Below are 23,604 nucleotides of genomic sequence, written 5' to 3' on the forward strand. Positions count from 1 at the left end.
TACTCTTCATAATGGTTAAAAATTCTTCTTTGGTATTTTGCAAAAGAAAAACAAAATGAATAATTTATGTGTTTTTTTTTTGTACTGTATTTGAATATGTATGTATTTATTTAATGCGTTAAATTACTATTTTTGTTAAAACACACACAAACTATATCTTTTTTATTCATCATATTCATTGTTTATGAATCATAAACTTTAAAAAATAAAAAATTGAACAAGCATTTTTTTTAAATGACGGACTTGGAAGGAAACTAAAGTGCCGCAAATCTCACTATAATCCTCCTTCGCAGCTAATCCTCCAAAATGAGTCTAGTCATTAGACTGCGGGTGTCGTAATGCGAGGGTGACCATCTAGATGATCCTCTCGCGACTGCGAAAACTATTAGGTCGGACCGCTGCACCAGTTGAACGCGACGCCGCCGGTCAGTGGAACTTTTCGCTGCAGGCCGACTTACTTTCTCGTTTTTCTTTGCGAAAGGGATGCAGCCCCGCATTGTGGCGCAGGATTAAAAAGGGCTCTGGCTCGTCAGATTAGCGACCCTAATTGGATTTGCCCAACTTTCTCGTTCTCCAGCCGGGTCGTGCCACTGGCGCCTTGCTCTTTTACTTTATTCTTGCAAACGTGCAGTGCGTGCACGGACCAGAAATTGAACTAATTTGATTATGTCAAGTGATATAGAGCGAATTTAATTATGGGTAAGGGAAGTAGGTCCTGTCTGTGCATGTTTCTTTTGCTGGACGTGAAGGTCAGACGGAAAAAAACTAAAATATAGTCTTTTTGGGGGGAAAAAACTCAATATGATTATTTATCATTATTATTATTATTTATTCTTCTCCGTCAATACTAAAAATATTTAAATCGGAAAAAGAGAAGAGAGGGTTCTTGATAAATTTATTTTAAGAAAGTTGAGGCTTTTTTATTTAAAATTAATATTCAAATTGAACCAGAAATAAAATATATTTACAGTCCCTCTTTCTGTTGTTTTGTTTTAGCCAATGTTTTCTAAAATACAATTATTTCATTCAACTATTGGCAAGTTTTCAAAACAAGACCTTTTATAGCCCTCAAGTTCACTGACTATACCAGCACACACATGTCCAAACCCGTCGTAATGGCTCAGGTGAAGCTGCTGGCCTGGTCCATTCGCAGACTCATCCGCTCATTACCGCTGTAACGACACTCGATCTCAATGCATCGCGCGTCTCTGCCAAAAAGAACATCGAGAGTGGCGTTTGATGGAGCGAGCGGTGGGAGCGGATCGCGTCTGGGGAGTTCTCCGAAGGTTGGGCCTCGCTAGGGCAAAAGGTCCCCAGGCGACGGCAGGTGAGAGAATCGAGCCTGAGCATTTTTTCTAGCCAAGTTCGGTTGGCCCGACAGCGCAGCACGAATAAAGAGAGAGATCATCGGGGAATAAAAAATAAAAAAGAGCAGGATGAAGCGAGAGTAGCATCCGAGAACAGCAGCTGCTCTTCTGCCTTGATTGCTTGATTCGAGATAAGCATCGGCCAAAACCAACCGCACACTCTTCTCTTTTAATATATTACGCGGCGTCGTCTGCGGAGATGAAATTTATTCGGTGAAAAGGAGCCGCAGAAAAGCTCCGCCTGCCCTGTCGGCTAAAATTTATTTGTTGTTGTTGTGAAAAGCAAGATTAGATATTTCGCGATTTGAATTGTAAAAGAAAACTTTCCAAATTTTTGGTGATCAAATCCTTGGGGCGAATTTTTCTGCGAAATTTTGATTGCCTATCTGAAAGTCAAGGTGAAATAGTTTTGCAAAGTCAATCGATCAACAATAAATCATATATAGCTGAGTTCCGCATTTTCTCTCATTTTTGAAGAGACCTCTGAGAAAAAAATTTGCAAAGTTAATTTATCTTCGCAGCTAGATTTGAAATTACTATTTCTTTGAAATCTTAAACTGTTTTCATTTAAATTTATTTTTAATATTCATTAATTCAAGTTTAACTTATATTTGGTATTAAAATTATAATAACTAAATATATAAATAAAAATATGATGAAGATATTAAAACTTAAATTTATCAAATTCAAAATGATAAATTTAGTTTGATTGAAGTATTTCTGGATTAATTTTATTCATGAAAATGCGAACTTACTTAGTGGTTAATACAATAGAAATTTTCTATTTATAGAAGATCATTTTTGAGTGAAAAATAATTTATTGATATCAAGAATTTTATCAGCACGATATGCTGATAATAAAAATTGAAATAGACTTCATTATTTATAGTTAGCATACGTCTGTTTTTCAGAATTAATAGTCCATTTGTCCCGTAGCACACAATGCAGTATATTTTGGTGAATGACGCAAACAGCCTTTAAAAGGAACAATAAAGGGGCAGTTGTGAAACACTGACGACGTCGTTTGCTTTTTGTTAATAATTTCGCCGTCTGCACGCAACCCTTTCGTTTTCGGCACTTTTGCTCTCGCATTTTGTTGTGCGGTGTTTATTTTGCATGTTGGAAATTCGCCGTCGCACGACAAATGTATAACTATAGATTTTCCTACACGCGCCTCTGAAATCCCCAGAGGAATTTTCTGCGCCCCCGCTATCTTCCTTTCTTTGTGCGAGGAGAGCCGAGCTAGAGAAGAAGAAAATTCGGTGAGGAAGAGAAGTCGGCGGGCAGGAAAGCAGCAGAATTCAAGAGCGCTCGGCGGCGAATCCTTTTGCCTTCTTTGTCACTCGGCCCGGTCCCAAAGTGAATTACCGAGCTCCTCGCCGGCTGCGCTGGCAGAATTATTGTCGCACTTGGGCTTTTGCTCCTTACACTCTCGCTTGTGTGTCCTGCCGGAATGCGCGGCCGAATTGCAAACACACACCGAGAGAACTCGAAAAACACTTAGCAGCTTTTCACAGAGTGCGAAACTGCTTTGGTACACGCACAAGCACATATAAGAAGGCAACTTTTGGGCGGAAAGCGAAAAGAAGAAGGAGCTGTGGTGAAAAGAATTTCGTCTTTGAAGAAACTTGGGCTCCCGAATGCTTTTGCCTTGGCATGTTTTCTTTTCATTTCCTTAATAACGAAAGGCTTTGGAGAGGAAAATTACTTTTGCCGTTGGGGCTCTTTTCACCCAAAAAAGTATTAACTCTATGCAGAATAATTTTCTAAATTAATTTTTTAATATAATTTAATCACAAAAAGTGTTTGTGTACAAGTATCAATTTAGTATGCTATTATATAAATGGCAAAATAAGCATAAGGACTTGTTTAAATTCTATCATTAAATGAAATTAATGAAACAGTTAGATAAATTTATCACAAAATTTTGTATATTGATTCTAAATAAATATTTCTATGATTCTAATACTTTTTTTTATTTTGATTGGATTATTATTTATGTAACTCTTAGAATTCAATATATGAAAATAATGCAAATTTAAATCCAGTTTTATTTTGATTTATATTCGAGGTTAACTGTACCCGCATAAGAAACATAGCCTAAACATGGATTGCGTTGAGTTAGGACCACGCGCATAAATTATTCTCTCTCCACATGTATATTTTTTTTCCAGCTCAGAGATGCAATTTTTAATGTTCAGACACAATGTCGCTCTCCTGTCACGGAAGGCAAGTTTCCATTCGAGCAGGAGAAATTACGTATGCTATTTTCATCCCGCTTGAGCGCGGTGGACGTTGGAGAAAAGGGCAAAAAGTCAGTCAGCCGTCAGCCTGTTGAACGCACCGTACACACACATTCACATTGGCCGACGCAAAATAACAGACCGTGTGCCACCGAGCGTAAAGTGCAGGACGCCGCTTAACTTTTGCGCTTTTGATTAGCATTCACTACTCGCGTGTATAATTAGGGGAGGAAACGCAGAGAGAGGCAGTTGGTCACTTTTTAAAGGGAACTTAAGCCAAACACACGTGCAGCAAAACCCCTATCCTATTCTCTCTTCTGCGGGAAGCGGATATGTTTCCGTCTCCAATTCGAGAGAAACAGGAAGTGGACAAAAACATTCGGCGCTGTTACAAAAAAGTTTCTCTTGCTTTACCTTAAACTTCGTCTAGAGAAGAAGCACCGCAAGTTGTTTGCTGCATGAGACGGTGTTTTGTTTCAACACCTTATTTTCTCTCTCACTGATAAAAAGAAGAAAAAAACTCATCTCCTGCAGCTGATTATTCTCAAATTGGGTAGTTTTGCGCCACATTTGAAACCGCAGCTGTGTGCCGCGGAATGAAATTTTCACGAGAAAAAGCCAACGATGGCGCAGTGAGCAAATGTTTTGCAATACTTCAAGGGCAGTGAGAAATTTAAGGATAAAACTTTCTGTGTCTTATAATTTATTACTACATTGTGTTGGAAAAAATTGATGAGGCCAGTTATAATCAATAAAATTAATCATAAATTTTGAAAGCAAATATTGAAGAACTCTCTACTGGAAGGTCCAATAAATTTTTTTATTTGCAAAATTAAAATGATGGGTAGGGGTCCGGGTCTTCAAATTTTAAATTTTGCAATACAATTTAAGAAGTTGTTTTAATTTTTCTAATTTTCAAAAGGTTTAATTTTAAATAATTCTCTCGTGATTTTTAATTAGTTTGTATTTTCCAATTGTTATACTTTAGCAGAGAATGGCTGGAGATATAATAAAAAAATCATTTGCAAGTAAAGAGTAAATTCTTAATGTGGTATGGCATTTTATTATACTTATTTTGGGTAATATTATTTTACTCTATGTAAAACTGAATAAAATGAAACAAAAAATTAATTATTTCTTTGATGAAAATTTAAAAACCAAGCCCTTAAAATTCATGTTTCAGTAAAAAAACATTAGAAAATTTAAATTTTTTAATTGTGTGCAGCAGATTCAATTGCTTGTCAATACTACAGTTAAAAGTTTTTCACCCTCTATTATTATAAAACAACCACCGTGCATGACAAAAACTTGCAGCGTTTGACAATCAATCAAAATTTATTGGAGAAAAATGTAAAAATTTAGTAAAAAGAGAATTGGATCGGTTTGCGTGACTGCAATCGGAAAACGCCGCCGTCGCCGCGACAGTTCGACGTGAGTCTATATAAGTATTTTTTCGTGATGTTATTAATTTGATGATGACAGGCCACTCTTTGGGCGCTTCTTCTTGCTGGGCTCATAATAATAATAGCGCCGCAGCGCCGAGGAGAAAATCAAATAGATTGTGGTTGGCGATAACAAATGCCGATGATGTCGGCGAGCGAGAGTGAAAATGAATCAACGTACCACACCCAGGTCTAATGAAATCACGATAGCTCACACCCATAGCTCGGATATATGGATTTTGTTTTCACCGTGACGAGCAGAGAGGGTGCCCTACATGCCAAGGGGATTAATTGGGGGAAGATGACCGCCGAGAATAATTTTCTCGCCACCTGCCGACTCTTCTAAACGTGCCAAGCCTTTATTGTATAGATTATGGATAAAATTTATAATATTAATTAGGACAAAAAAGCCTCCTCAACACTGTTACAATATAAATTCCATATCAATATGATATCAGAGACTTTGAAGCACAAAATAATATAAGGAAAAACCAATTAACAGAAGAGCTGGAAAAATTATCAATAAGTTTTGTGTTTATTAATAAAACAAAATGTCAACTTTATTAATATGCCTGAAAAATGGTATTTTATTTTTATCTGTATACAAAAAATTGTAAAACAAAGAAAATGAAATTTTTAATTTTTTCATTACATTTACATGTTGCTATTGCTTATGCACATTTTGAGATCAATTGATATTTTTATGGTCCATGTTCACAGTTCAAAATGAAAGGAGAGATTTTAATTTTTCAACAATTTAAATCAAATTTTAAGATCATTCTTGTTAACAAAAATCTCTTTCAATTTTTCAAAATTTACATTTTTTTCTTAAATTAATTATTATATTTTTTTTAATGGGAGAAGCATTTTTTTCTTATGCTAGCAAAAAATAAAATAAAAGCCCCATAAAAGGAGCTAGAGAAGTTGAGTTGAGAAGATTTGCCGTTCATCACGGAGCACCTGCCGCACTTTAAAATTCACCGCAAGAGTGTAATACAAAGTAAAAATTTTAAAACCAGCCATCAAAATTCCAAATTGCTTCTCCCAATCAAGTATCAATTGCACAAGAAACAGCACCTGCCGCGTCCACTGGGCAGCGACGCAAAAAAGGAGCGGCCGAAAAATTAAATTCATGCGCAATAAAGTGAGAGAAAAAAGTTGTACACGTGCAGGTGGCCGGCATAGTAATAAATAAAATAAGAAGCGACGATTACGCCTAGGTGACCTCCGCACAAACGTTGGTCGTTGGTCCATCATCTGCCTCTCGATGAAGAAAGAAAGAAAGAAGAGGAGGTAGAAGGACAGCACGCGCCAGGCACACGAATAATAATTCTGCTCTCGGCCGGCCATAAAGCATCTCTCTCTCTCGGCCAGGCAGGGGAGAGCCTGTCGAAGACCACCTGCCGTTTTTTCTTCAGGTCGGTGGCGGCGGCGCATGCGTGCGTCGGTGGAGCCGCGAGAGTATACTTGGCAGGCGAGCGAGCGGCTGCCGGCGCAGTCTGCGAAAGTCGGTGTCACAGTGCGGACGCAAGATGCTGCGAATAACAAGTGGCGTGTTTCTGTTCGCGGCGCTGATCGTCGGCGCCGCGCTCGGATTGTCGGTGCCTTTCTACAACGACGACGACGAGTTCAGCGGCGCCAGCAGCAACCTGCAGACTGGTCTGCAGGAGCAAATCAAGGCGCTGCTCGAGCACCGCAAGGCGCTGGACAAGGAGTTGGACACGATCAAAATCGCCAACCAGATCGAACTGACGGCGCTCAGGGAGGAAATCGAGAATCTCAGGTCGGTACATTTGCCACAGCATGCCTGTTTTTTATTCAGAAAATGTTTTTTTTTCACCTTTTTGTAAATAAAAACTTCAAAATTCAATAATGAAATTTTCTTAAGTTTATCAAAAAGTAGAATAAATTTAAAGTTTTATTTATTTATTTAGCATAAAAAATTGTTTATGCATTGTTTTGTCTTCTTATTTAAAAATTGTTGCAATTATTGAAATACATTTTGTTATAAAAATATTATTTTTATATTTATTCTTCTTGGTTGATAATAATAATATTGGTTTAAAGAATGCACTTTAATTTAGAAACTGTTAAAATTTAGTTGCGTTTTACAATCATATTTATTTTCATTATTCTATTTTTATTTTTAGAAAAAAATTTTTATTACAATTACACTATGATACAATGTATATTTTGTGTGGAATTCCTACCAGAGTTATAAGCTTCAAATAACTAATGGTCTAATATCCGTTATGGCTGCTTTGGCTGGATAAACCGCATAACTGGGTCATGAGTTTTCCTCAATTATAAAGAGCGAATAATAATTCCTAACCCTTTCTGAACTAAGCAAGTTATCAGATGGGCGCCAACAAAGAGGCTGCGATAAAATTTAACCCGGGCAATTTGTTTGCTTTTGTTCTTTCGCAACGGATTTTTCACTCTCGTGGTAAATGGCGCAGAAGAATAAATTGGTTCGACCGTCCAAAGAGTGGACGAATCGAATTTCTTTGCGCGATAATAACGGGCCGAGCACATAAAGCGTATACGTGAAGTAATGGCGCGCCATAAAATTACCCCGCGCCATTATTACGGCCACCACTCGACCAACCGACCGGACACACCGACGTATGCCCCTCACATTGTTACATTTTACAACGCAAACACACTCGTGCACTATATCAAGATTATCCATAAATATATGTATGTTCGTGCGAGTTTCCTCGACACGGGGATATTGATTCTTTCGCATGTACATTCGCGACTTTTCCTCGTCAGTACTTTGTAGTGTGCACTTGACGTAGGCAATCGTTCGGAAAACTAAACAATTCCTAGAAACAGAGAAATTATTTCCCTTTCCGTTCTCTATATTTGAAAATGAATGTTGAAAAATTCATAATTTTTTTTGTAATCCGTTTATTAATTTTTCCCCATTTTACCTAAAAATGGTAGGGGTTTTAACTTTAAACTCTGAAATATGCGCATGTCCGCGAAATGAAAAAGTAATTTGATTAAAAAGCTCCAGTCTGTCTCCGATTTAAATCACACATGTACTTTTCCACCAGACCGTGCTTTTATTTTATCAAAATTTAAAAGCACCGTCACTGAATGTAGTACTCGCACACAAACGAGCAAAAAAGCTCGGCACTCTGTGCGGAATTAATTTGATCCAGTCAGCGTGACATTTGATTACACTCTACTCTCTCGCACGCTTTCGCACAAAGGCAGGTCGCATTTCAACTCCCCCGCTTTTGGTATACACGGTCGAATTCTTATTTCTTTGGCACTGATAAGCTGAATTTATTGTCGACTTCCTCTCTGTGAGGAGGAAACAATGCTGACTATAAATAAAACGGGGCGAATTCAAAATTTCGTCGAGGCGCATTATAATGTGTTTGAGGCACAACAAAGGGAGGCCAAGGGAAGCCCTATCCTATCTTGAGCGTGTTTGTTTGGTTTTGTTCCTTCGTCTCTCTCTCTTTATAAAGTATAGTCGTGCAGCTTCTCTGTCTTTGCATTTTATACTTTTTACAACGTGCCTCCCTCTTTCACGCAGACGAACTCGGTCGTGTTTGTTTTCCCACGTTCCTTCTTTATTACGGATGGCGCCTGCAAATAAGAGACAAAGGCAGACCCGCACGACAGCCGCGTCGAGCGGATTGCCTAACTCCTTTGTTCCGAACCCGAATTAAAAATTAATTTTCCGGGCCAAATTACGGCGATAATGAAGTTTTACGCCTCAGCCGGCGGCTGCATGTGGATAATAAAAGTTAAAGAGGATATTATCCGGCTGAGAGCTGTAAAGATGAGCGCGTGTGTGTGTGCAGCATCAAGTTTTAATCTCTCCCGAGAGCGGGGGATTACCCGCCTGGTTCGTCGTCTTTGTGACGCGCAACGCAAACACGGTCTGCGAAAATTATTCTTTTTGCCCCGAGTGCTGCATGATTTTATTTCGAAACGCTCTCGGCGGAGAGCAAAACGGAGCTAGCTATCGGCACGGAAAAATGTTGATTCCCATGCAAATGTGCACGACAATGGTCCCCAGTTGCGCAGCTCGGAGAAACTTTGCGAGCCCGGAGCGAGTTCTTTGAGCGCGGGAAAGTCGGAAAGTGGTTAGTTTCGCGCTCCGAGAAGGCAAACAGAGCAATGAAAGATCTGATGGACCGTATAATTGATTTGGCTCTGATGCGCGAGGGAGGCGAACTTATTGATTTCCAGCAATGCGGCATAAAAAATAGACCCAAAGGCACCATCAATTATAAAATTTGCTTATTTTTATTTGAAATTTTTAAAACTATGTTCCATATTTTTTATAGGATTTTTTATTTATTTATTATTAAACTTGAAATGGTTTGCAAGACAAGTCTATAAATTAATTTAAAAGTTGCAGTCTCTCAAACAGACTCAATATTACAATTTTTAAAATTTGAAGGAAGATCGCAACATCTATACCTCGTTTCTTTTTCTCTCAAATATCAATTTATTTCATTCAATTTTTTTTTCTGTATAAATTTTCATTTAAAATATAATTTATTATTAAGGAAATAACTTAATATTACCCTTATTCACGTTGAAGCTAAATTAAAATGAAAATATTAAATTCCCTTTTCCTTTGTTTTTCAGGAAAGAAATTACAAATGCTAAGGATTCGGCCGGCACTCAGCAGCCGAACTCAAACAACCAGCAACGCAACGACCACCTGACGGTGCAGTGGTTGCAGAGCGCTGTGCAGCAGATCCGCGCTGAAATCCAGACCGAACTGCTGGCCAGCCACAACGCTAGTGACCTGCACTCACAGTCGGTGACCAGTTTGTCCGGCGAAGTGACCCAGCTGCGGAGCGACGTGGACAGCTGTCGCGCCGATTTGGAGGCGATGCGTCGCGACGCCGAACTCAACACGGTGCAGAACCAGCAGAACGTCGAGGAAATCGGCAACATCAGAGACAAGGCGCAGAGTTGCGCCGCCAGTTGCGCCAACCTCCGAGTGCAGGTAGGGGAACAAATTTTCCACTCCGACAGGCACCCGGAATTTTGTGGGGTATCTAAATTATGCGAGTCTCATTTTCCGGAAAGTTGGACGGCCGCAGATGTGAGAAAAGGGCTCTTTATAAAAAAAACCAAGACCTTCATCAAAAGGGGCATTTTTTATTTGAATATTCTGTGCATTATTTTTTATTGATTGCTATGTTGAGTTGGTCAACAAGTTCTTTACTTAACTTTTCCAATGAATTCTTTAAATTATCTTAAAAACATAAAATTTTCAGTAAACGCATGATTTTAATAGAAAATTATGTGTAAAATTAAAAGTAAATTGCCGGAACAATCAAATTTTACTACATAATATTTTAGGAAAATTGCTTGAATTTTAATTTTTTTTTAATTAAACTTTTTTCATCCTCGTTTATTTCATTTCACGTTATTTTTTTTATTAAAGTAAAAAGTATTGGTTTCCAGCAGGAATGCATGAAAAAGGTTTTTCTAAAGAGAATTTGTGACAGTAAATCAAAGAATCTCGGCATTATAAAATATTAAGCCCCTACCATTGAGAGGGTCTCGGAATGCCTGAGTAAGTTGCGCCGGTGCGAGAGTGTCACCTTTTTGTGTATAATTAAAGAGCGAGGGCAGGTGAGCGGCGTCTAGTGTGTGGCGTATGAGAAAATTTCATGCTACAAAAGGCTCCCCGCTGGCTCTGCCTTTTTTAGCATGCTAAGAATTCCAAGCAAGCAAGGGAGGCCGTGTCGTATTTTGTGCAACACAAAAGCGCCCCAAAAACATCACACGCATAAGCTGAGGGGCAATAAAAGAGACGGCAGATTGCAGAGGGGCCGCAAAGAAAATTTCATCTTCTTCCCACACACGTTTGTTGTGTGTGCATGCGGAGTGGATTAATCAGAAAAGCCATTTCTGCGGCGCTCGCAAATAACTCAGATTTCCATCCAGAACTGCCCCCGTCATAATGCGCCAATGTAGCGTGAGAGCTCAAGCGAGCTTGATCGCCACAAACTTATCTCGGTTCTCTTTTTCTTACCCAAAGTTGAACCGGGGCTTGATGGGTCGATATTTACAAAGCTTATGTATATTTTAATATTGCCCTCCGTCACTCAATTAATTGAATCCTTGGCGGCGTTCGCGTTTTGTGTCTAAAAGCAAACAGCTCGCGGGCCTGTGCAGAGTTTGGTCCCAAATAATCTATGCCAGGTAGAGAGACCAGAAAGGCCACTTTTCTCTTTTGCCCCAAAGCGGCACCCTCAAATGGAAGCTTTAATTAAAAAGTAGCCACTTCCACTTTTGCGTCTTGATACGCTTTATTAAGTGAGGACTATTCAAACCCAGAGTTAGATTTTTGCAATTCATTCATTAAAATTGAAATTATTGTATTTATTCGAGTGTATTCAAGTTTACTTTCTGACTAAATAATAAATTACTTTAAATTTAAATTAAAAATAAAGTTTTTAATTCTTAAATCTATATATTTTTTAAATTTTTATACAATCATAAAGATCTTTTTAAACGTGCATTATTCCATTCTCGTTTTTCACAGACGTAAATAGAATGCAATTTACAATGTTGCTCGGGGCAATGGGACAAAAAATTTCCCTTTTTTTGCAAACAACAGCGCAAAGTTTTGCTATCTACCGGCTGAATTACTTAAGACTTGGGTAAAGTTCTTCCCTTGGCAGAATTGAATCGCCCTCGCATTATATGCGAGTGTGTTTTCGTGCACCCCCGGTTTGCTGCTCACTTGGTGTGGGTACGTCAAATAAAAAGTATGAGTATCACACAGAGAACGAAAACAGCTCGAGGGGGAGTTTTCGAGAAGAGGCAGGCAGCAGGTAGTCGAGAGGGAGAACGGCGGGCGCGCAGGTAACAATTTTTGGCAGCAGCAGCTGCCGTCGACGTTGCCGTTTTTTCTCCTTTCCTTTTCTCCGAGGAGAGAAGACGAAGAAGATCCCCTGCTCGTTTTGGCCCACCGCCGTCGACTAATTACGCGGCGGCTGCATAAACTGTTTTCACGGCAGTTTAAGAGACCGAGTTTTAAAGGAGCCGCCTCGTCATTAACCCCTTTTGAAAGTGAGTTTATATGCGCGGTGATGAAAGAAAATAAAAGAAGTGTTAAAAAAGCCGTGGATGGGAAAGTGGCCCATATAAAATTACGATTCAATTTCGCTAATGCGGCGAGAATTAAAAAGGAGCTGAGCTTTGCACGTTTTCCCTTAATGGGTTTGAATGTAAAATAAATTTCTCGCCAGACTTTCGTTCTTTTATTTCCTGCTAATAATGAAAATTGGCACGAGCCGAGATAGTTTTCCGCTCGCGTTCCGTGAATATTTTTCAGCCGTTTAATAACACACCCCGTTGCTTTCCATCCAACTCTTTCGAAAGAAAACTTTTTGACTTTTGTATGGATTCCTCGCCCTCCCGGCAGGCAGACTGGCGCTCTAGTTCTGCGTGCGAGTTTTTTGATCGACTGCCTCCGTGCCGCGCCGACTGGCATTGGAAAAGCAGAATATGTTGACATAACACGAAACACCGAGAGGTATAAAAAGGCAGCCCTTTCATGCACGGCATACCCATCGATTCGGTCTGTATATAGATAGGCAAATCGACGTGAATTTTCACGTCTGCTGCTTATGTAAATCCCAAACGGGGTTAATATTCTCAGCCGGTTTTATACGGCGACAATCACGGCGCGATTTTCCGCGAACTAGGGCAAACACACTCGAATCAACAAAGCGCAAGAAAGTTTCGCAATCGTGTTCTCGCAGCGAAAGATCATCCAGCTTCATTAACGTCGCACACGTAGTGGCGCGAAAGTGCGGAATTTCATTAAAAACCTCATTAGCGTCGCCTCCTTTGCGCACGCACAATAATTCTGAAGCGGCTCACGTGGCAACGTTGATGGCAACTTGTTAAAATTACGTTCCGAGACGAAGCTACCCAGGGAAGAAGAGCGCGGCTTATTAAACTACATCTTTCTCGCAGGCAGGTGGCATCCTCCCGCCGTACCGTCTCGCTCCGCGCACAACCAATCAATCTGCCGCCTTTATGGCCCCTTAAAATTCTGGCTGCCGGCTGCTAATTTTGGCTGTTGACAAGATGCTTCAAAAATTTTATGCAAGAAAAAATGGATGGAAATTGATTGGGGGGAAAAAAGCGCCCAGCAAAAATAAGTATGGAAATTTCAAAGATTAAAAAAAGTGTCTATGTCTATAGGTGTTTCTAAATTTCAAATCTGAGCAAAAATGTAAAAGCAAAAAATATATTTATAAGCAGAAACAAAACTTTGGTCTCATTAATCAATTCATGGCATCAAACTTGTCTTTAGATAATTTCTGTGTTCAAAACTTTCTCGATTTTCATTTAATTATCTTCTCTGGCAGACGCAAAATATTAAACTTTTTTACTCGCAGTGGTTCAGATTTTTGTGAAAATCTTCTTTGACGCTCAAAAAGAGTCTGCAGACGAGACTTCAATTAAAACTGCGTCTCGCGCCGATCAAACGAGCCGCCCTTTGACGAGCCTCTAGTTTAATTAATTAGCCCTCTCGGTGCGCATTGCCTCTAACGAGCAGTCCAATTAGCCCTGCAATTCAGCTGTTTTCTTTTTTTCCGAGCTTCGCATTCGCGCAGATTTGTGATATATGTAGCGAAAATTTATTTTGCCTAAGCGGCCGCCAGTGAAATTAACGAGCCGCCTAGCTGAGGGACGCATCTTGTTGTGTTTTGTCCACATATCGCTGGAGGTCGGAAGCAATTTCCTGCCTTTGACGTGTCCCACATTGCGCGCCCTGCAGTGTGACCTCCTCGTCGACCGGGTACAAATCTGCCGCGATAATGGCATTATTTCGCTGTGCCGCCGCTTAATTCTCTTTTATTGCTCTCCGTGAGCCGACGACTCGCCGCTTTGCATGCTGATGAAATTCCCACCGACGATCCATCTTTCCTGGCGCGCGAGCAAAGTTGCTGCTCCGCAAGTGACTTTTCGCCGAGCAGGCAGTTAATGAATCAAAGAGAGAGAGAGAGAGAGAGAGCTCTTGCTGCACCCTAATGCGCGGCTCGAGAGCTCTCTCGCTGAAAGGCAAATATGTGCTCTCGAGTTCGCGGCAACAAAACCATCACGAATTACACATAATTAAGCTAATTCATACGCTCCAATCGAGTTTACCGTGCAATGTGAATTAATGAGCATACGCTGAACTGACATATACGTGTTTAATGATTTTGAATAATGGAACCTGCCTGCGTTTGATCTCGCTGGCAATGTTTTGATTAAATTTGACCGGAAGCTACAATATCGGTTCCAAAGTTCATCAAAAACAAACTCTTAAAAAATACTAATTTTTACTTTCACATCCATATACCTAAAATTCAACCCAACATGACAGAAAGTCAAGCAGTTTTCCGTGATTTTAGTATTTTTGTTGCGGGGGTTGTAGCAAACTGCGTAAAACGTTTGATTAAAAAATTAATAAGGAAAGTTTAATGGCTTCCTCTACAGTCCATTAAAGTTTCGAATCGCCCTCGTTGATTTTGACTCGCAAAATTTACGAGCTGAAAACAGCACCACTTTTATCCCCCAGGGCACCGTCCTGATGAAAAATTCCCGAAAATAGGCCGTCTCTCTCTCTCTACCAACACCCACACGCTGGAGTTTCGTCCAAGTCTCTCACATCCGGCCGCTCTAATGCGAGTTTTATACTTTGGGCAAACAACGGACACCTGCTTTTCCCACATGCCCTTTTAATATATTCAACGCAGTCGCTTTTTATTTTGAAATTTTTGGCTTTCGCCTCAAAAAAGAAGAATGTTAAAGTTTTATACTTTTGCCTCGCGATTTATTTTTCACGCGAAAAAGGCTTGAATTTGGAAACCTTATATATAAAGCTGACACAGTGTATGAAATTTTTTAGCATTCAACAAGTAGTGCAATAAAGCTGAACTTCCGCCCGGCGAGAATCCATTATCATGTCAGACGTCTTGTTCAAATGAAAAAATTCCACTCTGAAAGCTCGTTTGCAATTTATCATCCAGAGCTTTTTTTTATTATTTTTAAATGTAAAAAATAGGGCAACTGGTTCCAAGCACGTGATGTGTTGTGGAGGTATTTTGCAATAAATAATAGCATTTGCGTTTGTCGGGCAAACAGGCAGCCAGGCGGTGCCATGCGATGCAGCTAGTGATATTTTATTAAATCTTTGCGTGTGCACCACACTGCGCCACACAACCGACCCTACAGCTGCGCTGGAAAATATACACACACACACAAGTCTCCTCCGCTCATTCGCATAAAGAGGAAGGCGGCGGCACGGAATATTATAAATTTAAAGCCGTCGACAGAGTTAAGGCGCTGCAAGCTCCCCGTCCCATAATTTATGACTCGAAATGCAATAAAAGCGCGGCACTCTCGCGATATAAGATATGGAAACGAGGCATGAAAATAATAAATTAGATCTGAATTAGTCCCGAAACATGCGCGGGGAAAGCCGAATTTATTTTACGAATGCGCTAAGGAATCTGCGCCAATATCGTCGCAATGAGAATTTATTGCGAGAAACGCTCTCCTTAATAAATTTGCCGCTCAAAGACGCTCCTTTATTAAATTTTCCGGCACGGGCGGCTTTCAAGACCCGCCACAAACTCTGTATACTTTCAAGTAGTTAAATTTCATTGTGTCATCAACTATGGTTGCTGAAGACGCAATTCTAAATTATTAAACCTGACAAAATCGACTTGTGAATAGAATGGAATGCTCAAATTTTGAAATTTTGATTGCAATGAAAAATTTTGCATTAATCAAGACTCTAAAAAAGACACCTTTCTAGAGGTTCAAAATTCACATTTAAGACAGTCATAATTATTATTAATAAAGAAAACTTCAATATTTTTATTTTAAAATCAGAACGAAAAAGTAAAAAGTTGGAATCATCTCTTAAAATTTCGGCCAATTTTAAAATTAATTTAGAATTCAAACACATAAAATCTGAGATTAATCATCATTAAAGGCATATTCCAAAATTTCATAATTCAATTTTTTCTGATGCGTATTGTGGAAAAACTGATGAATAGAACGCATAAAAAAGTTATATATAGAAACAAGTGTGCGTATATATCACAGTCCAGCTTCCCTCTCGTTATTTTGAGTATTGATCATCGCGGTTCGGCGCTCTGTGAAGGAAGGATACAAATGATACTCGCCGGAGAGTGCTGGTTGTACAAAACGAAAAGTGCAAGCGGTGCACATTTTCGATATTGATGTGACGGCATGATGCTGTTCCGAGTTGAGCGATGGATGCCAAACGGCGCCGCGCGCCTTCCTTTTGTCTAACAAAAAAAAAAAGGAAAAGGCTTCTCTATTAGGCCGATGAGTCTCTCACAGATTTGAATAATTACCGGAATTGCAGAAAGGCTTGTGTCGAAGCATGCAGAACAAAGGCGAGGTCGTAAAATGAAAAGAGCGCTGGCTGGCTGGATATCCTCTCTCTTTCTCGTCTCGTTTTTGTTTTCTGTGAGGCCGCCGGAGAATAAAACTTTATATACCTCAGCCGAGCTTTGTTCCCTCTGTCGGACGCTGCCCAGCAGCCATCTTTCTGCTTTTGTAAAAACGAAACTCATTGTTTTAAATATCAAAATGTCCATCGCCGACTATGCTGACTACTGTGCCTGTGAATCCCGCCGGGGGGAGTGGAATAAAAAAAGACCGAAATGGGATTCAACTCACCGACTCATTGTTCGTAATTCAGAAAGCGGCGGCAGTACAGCACAAAAGGCAAAAACGCTCCTTTACTTTTTTGCTAACCTTTAATGGAGATTACATCATTTAATTACAATCCAATACGGTGGTCCACTTTTTTCATCATTGAATAATGAAGCTGAAGTAAAAAAGCTGCCATTAATTTGACGAAGAGACACTTTTCCCAGAATATTATTTCACTTGGTGCATCGCAGCGTGTGCTGGAAAAGAGCTGCTAACGATGGAATTATTGATTGAAGCAGCTGCACCGCGCGACCGACAGCGCATCAAAGCATTGCAGGCGCCTTTGCCGTTGCAATATTTATCATCAGGTGGATGGATAGATGGAAATTGTAATAAAATAGCAACGATATTGGTGAATAAATGATGAGTGCTGAGGGAGATAGATGCACACCATCAAAGTTTGTGAAACTTGGTGAGCTCTGTCGGTGCAGAGCGAGGGATTTGAGATGATTGGGGTTGAGAAAGGTCTGCTTGCTGCAGGAGAGGGAATGTGAACCAAACACACTCACTGCATTCAATCACACCGTTGGCCGACTTTGAAGGCTCCATGATGATGCAAGGATTATTATAAGAGCGAATTATTGGCTGTCAGAGAAGGAAAGCAAACTTGCTTGAAAACTAGGAGCATAACTTTTTGTTAATTGTATTGCTACGATTGGAAGAAAAAGTGATGATTATTATGTTTAATAATTAAAATTAAAATAATGAAATAAATTAGTGATGAATAATTGGTCTTGTTTAATTGTTGGTTGCAATTTAAAATAATTTTTCAAAAATAAAATTATTAAAAATGTGTATTTCTCTGTTTCAGCTCGAAACTGCTCAGTCGGAATGGAGCTCCGTTTTGAAAATGTCTCCAAAGCAACTTCAACCGCAGTCCACCGAAAACAGAGCTGAGAGTGTGGTCGAGCACGCGCCTAAGGACGTGGAGCGTCGGCTGCGGCGGGTGGAGAAGCACTTGAAGACGGCCATGTGGTCGCACGCCAAGTCTGCGAGTCGCGAGTCCGAGCACAAGGAGTTGCTGGAACGGGTGTCCCAGCTCGAGAGTGGCAGCAGGACCAACGCCCGCAAGTTCTTCAACGTCAGCCGCGACCTGGCAGCCATCGACAAAGTGCAGAAGAGCAATGCCCAGTTGAAGGAACAGATGGCCCTGCTGGAGAGCAGACTGGACACGGCCATTCCCGAACTGCAGAAGGAGGTCACCAAGATGGAGTTTGAACTGGCGCAGACCTCGTCCAATGCGCAGGTGGCCAAGGACAATCAGGTCAGTGTTTCTTGATATTTTTTACCTTTCATAATTTCATTTCCCCTTTGTTTAGATAAAATCAATAAAGATAATAACTTTGGGTGGAAAAAATTTAGTCAAAAGCACGCTAATAAAAACCTGATGATTTGAAAGGTTCAAACTTTTAGCAACAAGAAGAGTTAATTTTAGAAGTTTGATTTGCTCTCCTAAAATAATGAATAATTTTCGTCTCGAGTTTTTGAGCAAACAGCATTGAGGCTAAAAAATACTTTGTCTGAGCTTTTCGGCAGCAATCTACCCTTTAATATTTTAGCCGGGTGCGCATAATGGCTTTTCAAGTGGGCCGCGGAAGAGAGTGAGTTTGCATGTTCAGCGCTTTTTGCTGCTCTCGGGCGCATTTTAATTAATCACTTAATCTCGTAAGAAACGGTGAGCGAATATATCATGCGCGGCAAATATTTGCGGGCTTTATTCTCATGGAAATGTGTGTTTGTTTTGCAGGAGGTGCAGAGCAAGAGCTTAAAAAACCTAATGGATTTGGTGTCGGGCCTGCAAGACGGCTTGGATGAAAATCGCGCTCTCATCTCGGTGCTTAAACACGGCGCGCTGTCTTCGTCAGCATCTTCTCTCGTGAGTACACATACACACACAGATTTAACAACCTCTCCACATAATCGCGTAGCAGGTGTTTCGAAAAAGAGCGATGGCTTTGTTTTTCGCATTATTCGCGAATCCAAGGCCGAGGGCCAATTAGCGACAGTTTGCGCCCGCCGGCCACGTCCCAACACTCGCAGCCTCCGACCTTGTTAAGGAATTCATAGACCTGTTCACTTGTATTAAAAATATCATACATTACAAACCCAGCAGCAGCTGACACGTGCGCTCCTTTGCTTAATGAGAGGCTTGCAGAGTCGCTCCACAGCAGGAAATCAATTCGGAGCCGGTTCGTCATTCACGCGCGTTACCTTGTTTGCGATCAAGCAGAGTTTTGCCATTCACTAATCAGGCACGCGTCATTGATTTTAATTCAAAATGCATTTAGTCAAGTAAATGAGTTATGAATTATTTCACATCAGTAGAAGAAAAACTTCAGAAAAATTATTATTACATGATTTTTTTTTAAATAATATTATATTATAAATTACATTATAAGATTTTGCTGAGTAAACATCCATTTTTTCTTAAACTCTAATAATTGTCAAGAGATAATTAATAAAATATTAAATTGATTCTGATCTTTTCTTTTGGCTTATAGTACGTACAGCTTGTTATTTTCTCGCTTGGTTGTAGTTTTCGTTTCATTTTTAATTACCTCACGAGATTTAAAAATTATGCAGATTTTACGACTTTTTTTAGCGCGGAAAATGGCAGGAGTTTGGGCTTGTTAGGCCGTAAAATTATTTTTATTGCATCGCTGTGTGGAAAAATAACTTCATTACATGGCTGCTTGAAACGAGCGGTTGTGTTTGTGTGATGGTCCAGCATTTTCCCTTTTGTACGTTTGCCATGGCTTGGAAAGAGCACGTAATAAACTCTTGATGAGATCGGCGCGCAATTCGTCGGGCGTATTCTTATCATCGTCTCGCTTACGCCATTTGTCGGCAGGCAAAGCGCTCTGTATACTTTTTTTAGACGCTGCTTCTCGTTGGAATGGAACATAATAATAATTTTTATAGCACATCTCCCGTCGTTAGGGCTCTAATTTTTTGCCTCGCCTCTCATTAGCACAGAGGGATATATATATTTCATTCTCGGTCGTTATTGTTGTGCTGCATCTCAAAGAAGAAACTGCCAAATTGAGCCGCTGAGAGGAATTTCAAAGGGCTCTCTCGCGCAAGCAGCCGAATTAGACTCGGCCGCCCGCCTTTCTGCCTAATTAAAAACTAATCTCCTTAAAACGCTCTCTGCACTCAAATGTGCGGGTGGTTAAATTGCAAATGAGCCGCCACTTAGTCGGCGCTGCCGACTTAACGAACGCTTGCATTTTGTGGAAGGCAATTTTACTAAAGTGCGTCTTTTATTGTTGCAGATGGACGAGCCAAATTCGGAGCAGTCCGCGGACAGATCCGTCAAAAGAGTGGTTCGAGACATCAGCCGCATCGAGAAGGAATTTTGGCATATCGTGCAAACACTGCCTAGAGGTGAGAGAATTTGTTCATTTTCTGTTTTTTTTTCCAATGAATTAATGAGCCTAAATATAATAAAAACGCAAAAAAGTATGTAAATATTTATTGCAGATAAATAGATAATGCATATAGATAGTGCAATTAAAAATTGCAATTTTTAAATAAATTTTAATTTTAATTTATTACAATTATTTTGCATTTAAAAAAATTATAAAAACATTTAATTTAATTCAATTAAAAAAAAGTTAATTATAATTTTCTCTACGTTGGATTTTGGTTTTGCGAGAGAGATAAATAACTTAAAATTTAAAATAAATCATAAAGTCCATTTTCAGCCCAGTCAAAATTTAGCCGAAGCCATTAAGCTCAAATTTTTTTACAAAAGCGGACAAAACTCATCGTTTTTTGTGTCTATGCGCTTGTTGCTTTTCGCCATGCCAAGCGGAAATTTTGCTCTCTCGGCACCGACGCGCGGCAAAGGGCCAAAAATTCAATTACACGCGAGTCACCCATCAACTATATTTTAACTATTTATCTCCGAAAGGTCGAATTTCAGCTCTCTTTGCCTCTTTTTCCATACAAGTGCGTGCGAATTTTTCCTATCTTGCTCCACACTGCACGTTACATAGTTTACGGTCCGTAATCCGATAGAGCCAGACTCAACTCGATCCGATTTTTTTTTTCGCGGGGATCGGGTTTATATGAGTGTATATAAATTTTTCGCCTCATTAATGATTCACGCGTGATTGGCGCAGCACGCAAGGATTGGAATTGACCGAGGTGAATTTTGGTGTTGCAGATTGCGAGGCGGTGTCTGGGCCGAGTGGTCAATACTTGATCGCACCCCCGTTGGCCCCGGAGGAACGCGCGCTGGCCGTGGAAAACGCGATCGAGACGCAGTTCGAGACGCCGATTTTGGCGTCGTGCGACCAGAAAAGCGGCGCCGGCGGCTGGACTGTGATTCAGCGCCGCACCGACGGCACTCAGGAGTTCAACCGTGATTGGGCCGAGTACCGCACAGGCTTCGGTTCACCAGGTGGTGAGTACAAACAAACACATACCTCCTACCCACCCACACGTAGCCAGCGGAGAGGCCGTATTAAAGCAGCCCTCGTGCTGGCCTCTCTTTGAAGAATGTTGTGAGAACCAACTTTTTACATAATGGATTACAAAGCTCGGAGAAAAAGCGTTAATGAGCACTTTCGTGGGGTATTAAGTTTTTACCTCGAGCAATTTGTCTCTGAGAGGAAATCGCATATCGAATGAAAGCGCGGAAAAATGATCTGCGTGGAGATTTTTGTGCCTCATTTCTCTTTGCTGAAGCTCAAGAAATTTACTGGTGCAGTGAGGATATTGCCGGCCAACCAGAAAATTGTTAACTTCTCATATTCGCTCAATTGTGACAAAAAATGAGCTTCTCACATTATTTTTACATTATTTTCAAAAAAAAATCTATTTATAATAATTCCTTAAATTTGAGGACCTTTTTATAAAAAAATTTAAATCTTCTGTAATTTGATTAAAAATCTGTCAGCTTTTGAATATATATAAACATTTTTAATTGCAAAGAAAAATTAAAAAGTTAAATATTTATAATTTTTGTTTTCTTCTGTAAAATATTCATTCTTTATAATTTTTTAAAAGCAGAATTCCAATTCAATTATATTTATTTAATGCGCCTATTTTTATTTTTTTTTCCATTGAAACAAAATTTTGAATAATGTGCTTTTGAAACTTGAGAGAAAATTTATAACAGCAATAACAATTTTCTTAGCTCTACAAAATTTATAACTTTTAACTTTTTTTTAGTTTAATCAAAAAAATTTCTAAAAATTTGTTCTGTTTTTGTGTTTGCAGGTGAATTCTGGCTGGGCAACGCGGCTCTGCGTCGGCTGACGGCGGACAATTGCTCGTCGCTGCGCGTGGACATCCACGACATCTACGGCCAAAACTGGTTCGCCGAGTACACCGAGTTCAGCGTGGGTTCGGAGGCGGACGGCTACCGGCTGTGGGTGAATGGGTACCAGGGCAACGCGAGCGACGCGTTCGAGTACCAAAACCACATGCAGTTCAGCACCATCGACTCGGACAGGGACATCAGCAACACGCACTGCGCCGCCAACTACGAGGGCGGCTGGTGGTTCTCGCACTGCCAGCACGTCAACCTGAACGGCCGCTACAGCCTCGGCCTGACGTGGTTCGACGGCTCGAGGAACGAGTGGATCGCCGTCGCCTGGAGCGAGATGAAGGTGCGACGGAGAGCCGGCTGTGTCGCCAACAAAAACAACCAGCGCCACGAGCGGTAAAGCAGAATCCCCAAAATCAAGCTCTCCTCTAGTCACTCACTCAATTATATTTGATTGATCCTTGAGTCATATCAACTTTGATTTATGTTAACCAACCAACCTGTCGCTTTTAAAAAAACTGTCCACGCGCCTCGTTTGCGGCCAAAGAAGGCTGCTACTTTTGCACAAGTTTTTAACTGCAAATTTTGGTCCTTTGAAACAGACGAGAGTGATTCCAACCAGCTCTGGAAATTTATGAGATCAACTAAAATAAAAAATTTAATCAGATGCAAAATTATATCCTTAGAATTCTCTTAAGTCAATCCCACTAGCGTTTAAAACTGCAACACACCGACTTTTTCCAATTTGGCTTGAATCATTCTCTTAATTAATTTATCAATAGGAGTTAACAAATAATGAGCTTATCACCAAGAGTAAATTTAACAAAATATGAATGTTTAATCAGCCTTAAATTGAGTGTTAAACAAAGTTCAGTGTGCGCAAGCGAGAATGCAAAGTAGCCGAGCTGAATTGTGTCTTGTAGTCGCAAGTCGAGAGTGCTTCGGGCGAATCCTCAATAGGTTTAGCGAGCGTCTCACAAAGCATTAATACTATATTATAGAAAGTTGTTGTCTCTGCTCTCTTTCACTCAGCGCATATATAGAGAGTGCAAATCCACTTGTAGTTTGTACGTTTTTAGCATTAATTATTTATGACTGAATGTAATTTTAAAGTGAATACATGTTAGCTTTTACGATGATTTCGTTTGAACGAGCCGCCACTCACCACCATTGCTGCTGTATTATTTTTCTAAGTATTACGTCTCAATAAAGGACTGAATGTTGCTACACATGCTTTGGTGTGAATTTGAAGAGAAGTTTTTTAACATAGATATTTGTAAATTGCTATTATATGATTGGTCAAAAATGCAAATAATTAAAATAAACTGCGAAATATAGATAAAAAATAAAAATTAACGGAGATTTTATTTCATGCTTGACTTTACCAATTTTAATGACAAAATTGAAGTATGTTTTTTCATAAGAGAAAAATTATATTAAAAAAAAAAACATGATGCAAAATTTGATGCTGCGCTCTGTTGCTTATTTTGAAAGTAAAAATCACCCAATAAATTGATTAAATT

The 23,604-nt window shown here is 39.9% G+C and overlaps 1 protein-coding gene across 1 annotated transcript; it reads left to right on the forward strand.

The window, feature by feature from the left end:
- The first annotated feature begins 5,944 nt into the window (after positions 1 to 5,944).
- On the forward strand, positions 5,945 to 23,420 carry LOC132196634 (protein scabrous). The gene is made up of 7 exons (XM_059619421.1): positions 5,945 to 6,835; positions 9,673 to 10,039; positions 17,615 to 18,067; positions 18,551 to 18,679; positions 20,079 to 20,190; positions 20,975 to 21,214; positions 22,033 to 23,420. Exons 1-7 carry the CDS (start codon positions 6,585 to 6,587, stop codon positions 22,479 to 22,481), a joined length of 2,001 nt encoding a protein of 666 aa, XP_059475404.1. The 5' UTR covers positions 5,945 to 6,584; the 3' UTR covers positions 22,482 to 23,420.
- Positions 23,421 to 23,604: the final 184 nt, after the last annotated feature.

This window comes from Neocloeon triangulifer, unplaced genomic scaffold (genome assembly GCF_031216515.1).
Source record: "Neocloeon triangulifer isolate White Clay Creek 2 clone unplaced genomic scaffold, ASM3121651v1 ptg000012l, whole genome shotgun sequence".
Classification (NCBI taxonomy): Eukaryota; Metazoa; Arthropoda; class Insecta; order Ephemeroptera; family Baetidae; genus Neocloeon; species Neocloeon triangulifer.